The following is a 9,962-nucleotide window of genomic DNA, read 5'->3' on the forward strand; positions in this document are numbered from 1 at the left end:
GGAGATATCCAATAATTGTTTAATTGAACTGGATAAATTTCATTTGAAATACCCAGTGTACCTAGAGATACACAAAGGAATTGTTAATATAAGTCTGAAATTTAGGGAAAATATCAAGGCTGGAGTTCTCACCATGAGAGAATGACCACTGAAGCAGACGAGAAGGTCATGGACAGGAGGAAAATGGGAATAAAATGGAGGGGCTAGGCAGCATTCTAATATACATCGACACTAAAGGGGAAACTGAGAGAAGGAGACCCTCAAACAAGCAGGAAAGAGCAAGGATAGTGATGGAAAGGGAACAAGAAGAGTATCAGAGAAGTTTGATGCAAAATGTTTTAATTTAATTTCTTGGATTGCTTTAAAAGAGACAAATTAAACAGGAAGGATTTAGGAGAGACTTCTGGTTGCAAGAATTTGAAGACAACATATTTTAAAGGAAGGAGATTTTCTTATAAATACTTTTTAAAAAAAGAGTATCTGTTGTGTGTGCACGGTGTGGGGGAGGGAGGGTGAAGGGGTGATGCTGTGATTTATAATGGTATGTATTTGGTCTTTGTCCTTTTTCTGGCACAGAGCTCCTAAAACCTCAGAATTTCCCAAGTGTTGAGAATGATAAAAGTGTCTTTCATTATGTTAATGAGATGACTTCTGGAAAGTACCTAAGGATGGGGGCTGGTTGACAATGGAGCCAATCACGTGATTAGAAGGTTTGAACTTTCAGTCCTACTCCCCGACCTTGGGGGAGGAGGAGGGGCTGGAGGTTAAATAAAGTGCTCAAGGCCAATGATTTGATCAATCATGACTATGTAATGAAGCCTCCATGAAAACAGGGACAGAGTTCGGATCACTTCTGGGGTGGTGAACATGTGGAGACTTTGAGAGAGTGGCTCACTTGGAGAGACGTGGAAGCTCTATTCCCTAACCCATATCTTGCCCTATGCATTTCTTTCATCTGGCTGTTCCTGAGTTATATCCTTTATAATAAACTAGTGATTTAGTAATCTAGTAAGTAGTATGTTTCTCAGAGTTCTGTGAACTGTGTAGCAAATTAATTGAACCTGAGGAAGAGGTCTTGGGAAGCTCTGATTTTACAGCCAGTCAGAAATACAGGTAACAACTTGGACTTGCAACTGGCCTCTGAAGTCCATGGAGAGGTCATTGGAACTTCCAATCTATAGCCGGTAGGTCAGTCAGAAGCATAAGTAATAACCACCTGGACTTGCTACTGGCTTCTGAAGGGGGCGGGGGGAACTACTGTAGGACTGAAGCCTTAACCTGTTGAATCTGATGGTGTCTCTGGGTAGACAGTGGCAGAACTGAGTTGAATACTTGGATACCCTGCAGGTGTTTGCCTGTTGTATGTGTGGGGACCCCTTCCCCCACACTGAAATTGAGTCTCAGAACACTAAAAGAGCATCATACAGAATCCTGATGATCCAAACAGCAACTCAGTTCTTGCAGTCAACAAGGTTTTGATATATGTACAAACTATATATGCAGTCATTTATTTTTGACATTAAAAAAAAAAACTAAGAATAACCAACAGCTTCATTATATCATGTTTTCTCTGTAACTGATCTGGAAAATAAGTCCAAAGATACTATCTCAATTTCTAACTCCTTGACATTATTAAAATAGGTTCTAATACCTTTTAGTTAATGAAATCTCAGAAATGCCATCTGTCTTCTGAATAAGGTGAAGGGGGTCCATCCTATTCCCTCCTTTAAGTCATAAATAATATATTTGGAACTCAACAACTTCATAACTGAAGAAGAATACAGCACTTGCCAAAAAAAAAGCAGCAATTCTGGAATTATTTTAAACATCATTATGTAGTTTTTCATGGACTAATTTATGCTAATATATGCAAAATAAGTCCATGGTAAATAACTATTGTAAAATAAATTATACATCTGTATACTTAGGAAAAAAATCTTACAATTTCTAATGTGTCCACTAAGTACAGATCGCACTGCCTTAGAGGATTCCTCAGGTTCTAAAAGTTCCACCAAAGGCTAAGGTCTTGGATGTCATTTAAGTTATACATTTCAGCTATTAAAGCCAATGTTCTGACAAGCCCTTTGGCTCTAACCCCAGGGCATGAATTTGCCTTAAAACACATAAGAATGTGTCAGAGGGCTATATGTCAATCAACCAGGAGAAGTGCCTATTCCCAATTTAATGTTGTCAGTTGCTGACATTAAAACCAGCAACAGTTAATTGTTCCCACTTCAAGTGGGAATATTGAGGGGAGAGGAGAGGTAGGTGTCTAAGTTCAGGCTGATAAAGCTGTTAATTGCTACCCTTTTATGTAGATTTGTTTAATAATGAAAACAATGTGGCTAATCATATAATGTTTCTATTTGTTCCCCAAGGGCTCTTCAGGGAAAGTTTCAATCCGGGCTAGATTTCCACAGCTACCAACTGTGCAGGGACAAAAGCAGAACAATCAAGGCACTCAGTGCTGGCAAATAGCTGAAAGTGGTTCTATACAGATGCCCCTCCTCCCAGCCCTATCAGGAAGGAGCCTGGACCTGCTATTGACAACTTCTGCAGGAAGGGTGGGGGGGATTTTAAATTATAAATTAATAATAATAAATTAATAATAATAATAACTTTATGCAGACTTTTGATGAGAAAGAGAAATGAAAAGCAGGCCATCTGAAAAGCAGGAAATGAGTCTGCTAGAGGCTTGGATCCTCCCTATGCCTCCATGCAACAAATCAGTTAAATTCACATCAGTTAAAATGCCTCTGTTCGTTTTTAAAAATCAGAAAGAACAACACAGATTTAAAAAAAAAAAAAAAATCCTGTGCTCCTTACAGACAGGGTGATGACATTGGGCATATCATTAAACCACACATTTGGCGACTGAGTTACTGAAATAACCCTAGCTACCTACTGATCTCAAGAGAGTATTTTAGGTAACAGAGTGCCCTGTGTATGTTTTCTACAAATGTAATGTATATTACTCACTGATGTTTACTTTGCCTCATTTGGCAAAGGCTATGGGACAGAATAAAGTTGCGTTATTTAAAATGTTTCTAACATCAATTTTGTTTTCAGACTCTTTTACCCAATAACGGAAGCATTCAGAGACATCCCCAGAGCACTGGTGTCCCCTCTCTCTATAATAGATAGTCATTTTGTTTTGTGTGTGTGTTTTTAAAAAAAAAATCCTATTTCTATACCTACCCCACCAGCCCCAGGCTACAATTTACAAGGCCCAACATTCTGGAAATAACTTGCAAATCGCTCCCCAATTTGGTCACAATGTAATTTTCAACTTTATTGCCATGCCAACCCCCTCAAGTCTTTGGGTATTTCTAGACTTGTCCGCTCACGGCCTCCTGAACCCATCCTCTTGCCTGACATGACACCTTTGCTCATGCAGGGCTCTCTTCTTAGAATGTTCTCCTCTCCTCACTGGTTCAATCTTACTCATATTTCAAGGACAAACCAAGTTTCACCTAATCCATTAAGCCTTCTGCAATCTCCACATACCACACAGCTTCTCCCTTCTGTAAATCCATAAACTAGCACCTGCTTGATCATTCCTGTGACACCTGCAGATGGTGTCTGCTCAGTCTTCCTCAGTTTTCCTTGTCTCCCCTACTGAACTCAACACTCCTTGAGGATGTATCTTTGTATCCTCCCCAGCATTTGAGCTGTATATGTAGGAACCGTCAAAATGGTTAGGGACCATACTTCACATTTCCAGTGCATTTCAGTGAAGGTTGAAACTATTATATTATTAAATATTAAATTTCATTACTTTATAAGTTCACTTCTCTGTGGTGAGACTCCTTTACAGGTACAACTCTACAAGTCTAAAAGCCAGAAGACACCAAGAGTCCATTTCTGACATCCAAGGAATCATCTGCTATCGAAGACTTCTCAAAGAAGAGAAAAACTTAAGAAAGGATCAACTCTTAAAATTGCCTTTCATGTCAGCAGGAAATAAAAAATTAACAACCTAAACACTAGGCCTAAGTTCACATTTCTCATTTATTTCAAACACGTTTTTCCCAACTTGAAACTCAGAGGCAGAGAGATTGCTAAACTCTTTTCCATCTTTCAAATTGCAATGAAAATTTAGGTTCCCTGTCTGAAAGAAGAGATGATGAGATACAGACATAAAGAGATGATGTTACGTGTAGATCACAGAAAACAGCTGAATCAAACCAATTGAAATGTAAGCGACTGAAAATAAAACTCCATTTGCCATATACGTTAGCCAGGCTCGTAAGCCAATAAGCACTGTCACAATTATGCTCATGTGCACCTTTGGGGCTTACCCCAAATCACAAGTAAAAATGTTCTCAACTGTCAAGGCCTGGTCATAACCTGAAATCGAAGCACAGTGAGAAAATGCCAAAAGCAGTACCAATGCTCTCCCCTCCATCCCCATGTTCATCATTCCTGAAAAATTATATATACTTCTAAAATACAAAGACAAAAGACAAGGCAACCAGTAAATTAACAATTATGAATTGTTTTCTATTTTAACAGCTACCAATATCATTCGGTTTTATTTCACAGGAACCCTAAGAGTTTATTTAGCATATAATGCATTATGCAAAAGAATCTTCTCTGTGCAAAATATTCACACAGATTTCCTTTTAATTCATAAACCCCCACTTAATTTTTAGTCTGATTTACAGAATTTCAATTTACTAAAACCTTCAGTAACTCTTTGCTATGGCATAAAAAGATATGTATCTGTTTTCTCCCAACAATGAGGCAAATTTGCCATTAAAAAAATTTTCCCCCAAAGGTCACCTTGAACTACCAAAAAACAAAAAAACAAAAACAAAAAAACCCGCAAAAAAAAAAAAAACCCTACTAATAGTCATTATTTTTGTGAACTACAAGCAAATAAATCAGCCATGTTACCAAGCACAAAGCTATTGAAGATTGTTAAGATTTATTTTCAGGTGCCAGTGAAACTAAACAAAGATTGTAAGGAATGAAACAAACAGAAGAAACTCAGGGAACAAATTAATACACTGAATCATTATCTTACCAGCAGCATTCCCTATAGAACAAAGTGATGAAACTATCAAAAAGGACTTCTCAAAGCAACATTTTTGCATGTCAGAAAAAAAAAAAAGAATTAACCTAGAATAAATATATAAATAACAGTATGTTCTGTGTTAAGCCAGTAACAAAGAAACCCCTTAGTGCAGTAAAACAAAGTCCTGTCAAATCCCCATTTTTTTTTTTTTACAAAGAAGCATGAAGATCCTTTCACAATGGTTTAAACTGTATTTATAGTAACAGAGTGAAGACTTGAGATAAAAGTCAAAAGGATTAAAGTCAAAGCCCCAGCTCGACATGAGTTATGGTTTTGATTTTTATTCTTATTGTGGTCTACAAATATTAAGACAGAAGATACTTCCATGTGATTGTGGGATCCTCTGAGACTCTATAACCTTAGGAGAGCAGATAAAACAGATGAAAATGCATCTGGTTTAGGAGCAGCCTCCATATTAAATGGAAATGCGCAAAGTAACAACCACAACTGCAGAACGCTGAGGGGGAGTGGAGGAGGCTAAAGGCTGAAATTTCTCCAACTGATGCAGGGCAAAAAGACCAAAAAAAGAAAAAAAAAAGGAGAGAGAGAGAGAAAAGATGTGGTGTTACTGTTTTAAAATGGCAGCCTGTTAATAATCACGACATTCCTGAAAATACAGAAAAATTATACTACCATTCCTTCTTTCCTAAGCTAAGCAGGCTCACCACATACAAACATGACATACTTCTGTGAGAAAATTGGTAGGGCTTGATAGCTGCATCTCTATCTAAAGCAAAATCCCTGGAGTTGCCACTCAGAGTTTGTAGATTTACAGACCATATACTTTTCTCACAAAGAAAGCAAGCACAAATTCTGTTGTCGACTGTAAGTTCTTACTCTACAAAGAACTGTTCTTCTTCCATCTATATTTTTCTTAAAAATGAATGCAAAGCTACATTGAAACATAAGCTTTTGGTCACAGTTCAAAAAATGTATTTTGCATTTCCTCTCCCCTGATACCCGCTCTTCCAAGATAATCTCGCTCACACACACACACACACTACAGTAGGAGATACACAGTATATACGATATGATTGGAAGGTTACTCTTAATGTTAATTTGGATACTGTCTTTAGTTCATATATCTCAAGAACCACATGCATATTTTCTGTCCATCCATAGTCTTTACTTTTAAAATCAGACACCTAGTTTAACATTTGATGGAGAAAAGGCTAAAAGTCCTTAACAGCAACAACCACAGCAAGACCATGAGCGGCAGTGTGAAATGTGTAATGATAGTATTTATAGCACAGAAATGCCCCCCAAAACAGCATGCCTTTTTAATTGAGTGTAAATTAATACTACAATTATAAGAGTAAAAATTTTTTCATGCAAGTTTGTAAGAGAGTTTAAGTCTATATGTATTCATGTAATCATAAAGAAAACATGAAAAAAACCACTATTACTCAAATGGATCCCTTTTTATTCACAAAGTTAAGAATGATCATCAGTCACAATCACAAATCACAAATTTCTCAGAAAGATATTTCTAGTATAATTACTTGCTATTTTGTTCAGTATTTTATTTCAACTGTCACATTTTGAATACATACACATTTGTACAACTATCAGGGGAAAAATAACTTGAAACAAATTGAAAAATTACCATAACTACAAGTTCAATATGTCTGGTTAAAATAGAGACATCTGGTCTATGATTAATTCTTTTGTGTTGATGACTCCTAGTGTGTCTTTTCCCATCAATGAAACTTTATAAGAGGAAAAGGCAACTTTTAACAAAAAGCTGTAACTAAGAAATCTATTTCAGGATTTATCAATACAGATCCATTATGATTACATCAAATAGAGCACAGTATTTTCAGGAATAGTAACAAATACTGGTTGAATACAAATGGTTAGCTTTAAATTCTATCAGAATGATGTTATTTATTAAATAATTCTCTGCAGGCAGATATAGGTAATTCATGAATCATTATTTTAAAATATTTATAAGTCAACTCACTTGTTTAAAACACATACACTGAAACTCTATAACACTTGATTGCCACTCTAAGGAACCTGAATAACGCATTTTCAGAAGCCTTGCACACCCCCACGCAATTCTGAATTAATGGCTGAGCAAACAATAAGTAACGTACTATGCTCTAGCAAAAATTCAGTGATAACATCAATCTGGCATCTACTTAACACTTACTGCTTACTTTTCACATATTCCTCACAGATAAGTTTCCTCTCCCAGATGCAGTTCATTAGAGAATGACTATCACCTGCCCATTCATCCACAGACAGTGAGTGATTTAGTAATTAACACAATCACAGATAAGAGGAGAAATCATAATATACACTACTACAAATTAAGAGATGAAGTAAAGGGGCCTACCCACTTCAGCTTCCAATAACTAGACCGCAATTAAAAGGGACTTTTGTCACTGCTTCATAGGGCAATAGGGTCAATTATTTAAAACCCTTTGCTCCAATCCAGAAACATACCAGCAAGGCCCCTCAACCAAACTCAGATAATTACTTTTGACAAATGTTCTCCTTGAGCATGATGTAGTTACTCAAAGGCTTAAAAACAAACAAACAAACAAACAAACAAAAAAACCCACAGTTATAGTAAAACAATCTTTACAAAGTCAACCCAATAACATGTTCTGTAGTCTTCCACCCCCCCACCCCGCCCTCCATTGCATGCAGTCTGCTTTCTTTTGGCCAATTATAAAAGACAGTAAGTTCGCTAAATAAATATTTAATTTATGCAGCCGAAATCCTGAAAGGCTGAGCTTCAAATGTAATGCCTTGCATTCCCGTGAGGCACACTGTACAGAAATATCCTTTTTAAAAAATCCGTTTACAGCTGTCCTTTAAAAGAAAAAAAAAAAAAAAAAAACCCACACATACACATGCATCAAACCAAAGACGCCGACGCCCCTTTGCCAACCAGCATTTCTATAGAGACATTCTTTCGATGATTAAAACGTAAGCTCCGAAAGGTTAAAGAAAAGCAGCCAAGTAACACCGCCCAGGAAGCCAGCATTAAAACACACCTAGATGTACACTCTTAATAACCTCCCACTACAAATGACACTGACCCAACTTCACCAAACACACACACGCCTCGACACACACACTCAAAAACTGCACACACGTGCACAGAATGTACACACAAACATCGAGCAGAACACAATACCTACAAAACACAAACGAACTTGATCCACACAAAACATGCACCTATCACTGTGCATACATAATGCACACGACACGGCACACAGACACGCACGACCTAGCCCACATGCACACACGCCCCACAAGTCCGTGTCGGACACACACCGTGCATGCACGTGTAAAATGTATGAACTCACAAACGCCGAACGTACACACAGACCGTGCACAGAGAGTTATTGATGAAATTCCGGGAGGTGGAGGGGCCGGGAGGGAGTGGTAATTGCCACACAAAGGTCTCCGGAGCGGCAGAGAGGGAAGTCGAGCGGGGCCGAGCGCTCGGAAATTCACCCGTGGCAAAGGCACAGCCGAGCCCCGAGAGCGAAGTACCGGGAGAAGTGTCCCGGGCGGTCCCGGGCGCGGCGGGCGCGGGGCTCCCCGAGATAATCGCTGCGCCCCTCCGCGCGCGCACGCACACACACAGGGGCCCCTGGGCGAGCCCACTCCCGCAGAATAACAAAGAGCAGGAGCCCGGCGAGCGGGCGGCGGCTCGGGCTGGAAGTGGCCGTCTCCGCCGCCGCGGGCCGGCGCGGGGCGAGCGGCGGGGCCGGCAGGACGCGCGGGCGGCGGGCGGGGGGCGGTACGTACCAGGCGGGCAGCCTCGGCCCAGGTGCGGTCCTTCTTCTTCCTCTTGTCTTTCATGTTTGCATCTCATTGATGGTTCTGATGATGACGTGGGGGATTCCACGGGGTGCTCGGGGTTCGGGCGCGGAGACAATGACCCAGTGACCCGGTGACCCGCACTCGCTCCGCGGGGGGAGGCGCGCGGGCGGCGGCGGCGGCGGCGGCGGCGGCGGCGGGTGGGAGGGATGGAGCGAGGGGGTGGGGTGGGGTGGGTGGGGGCGCGCGGGCGGCGGCGGCGGCGCGCGGCGGGCGGGCCGGGGGCGGGGGCTGGGGCGGCGGCGGCGGGGCCGGGGACAGGGGCGGGGGCGGCGCCGGCCGGGCTCGCTCGTGCGGGGCTCGCGCTGCGCCGCCGCCGCGGCCGCCGCGGTGACAGCTCCGGGGATGCTCCGCTCGGCCCCGCTCACAACAATACACTCTGACGTCACGGGGAATGGCGACGCGGCCGCACACTCGCCGCGCTCACACTCGCCGCGCTCACACTCGCCGCGCTCACACTCGCCGCGCTCACACTCGCCCTCTCGCGCGCGCACACCCGCGCACACCCGCCGCGCGCCCCCCACTCCAACCACGCCCTGAAACCCTCGCGAGACCCCTCTCCTTCCAACCCAGCCCCCCAAATCCACGGGGCGCTACCCACTGGGCTCAGGCCGTGTCCCCGGGGCCCGCTAGGGCCGAAAACCGAGGCCACTGTGGCCTTTGGAACTTGTGTACGAGTCCGCTCCGCAACTCGATGCTTCTGTCCTGTGCGCTCACACTCACACACACTCTCTCTCTCTCTCTCTCTCTTTCACACACACACACACACACACACACTCAAACTCACTCCGCACTACTTCCCTCTGCTGGACTCCTTTAACCCTTTTCTGCTTGGCTGGGTGGATTCCCAGAGCCTTGCTGAAAGGGTACAAAACCAGCCTCTTACAGAACTAATACTGAACGTGCAACTTGACACAACATTGAGCCACCTACATCATCTTAAACAATGCAAGACCAAAGAGTTGTGGCCGTGGCGTAGATCAGTGCCATGCTGTGCCTTAGCACCATTTTTAAATACCGTACGGTCATCATTCCATAG

At 42.0% G+C, this 9,962-nt stretch overlaps 1 protein-coding gene across 1 annotated transcript in view; it reads right to left on the reverse strand.

Moving 5' to 3' along the window:
• ASXL3 (ASXL transcriptional regulator 3) overlaps positions 1–8,970 on the reverse strand; it is a 179,811-nt gene extending 170,841 nt beyond the window's left edge. Inside the window, exon 1 of the mRNA XM_078060460.1 lies at positions 8,852–8,970. Coding sequence (XP_077916586.1) covers positions 8,852–8,905 — 54 coding nt within the window. The 5' untranslated portion in view covers positions 8,906–8,970. The remainder of the gene's footprint in view (positions 1–8,851) is intronic.
• Positions 8,971–9,962: the final 992 nt, after the last annotated feature.

The sequence above is a fragment of the Halichoerus grypus genome, chromosome 13 (genome assembly GCF_964656455.1).
Source record: "Halichoerus grypus chromosome 13, mHalGry1.hap1.1, whole genome shotgun sequence".
Taxonomy (NCBI): domain Eukaryota; kingdom Metazoa; phylum Chordata; class Mammalia; order Carnivora; family Phocidae; genus Halichoerus; species Halichoerus grypus.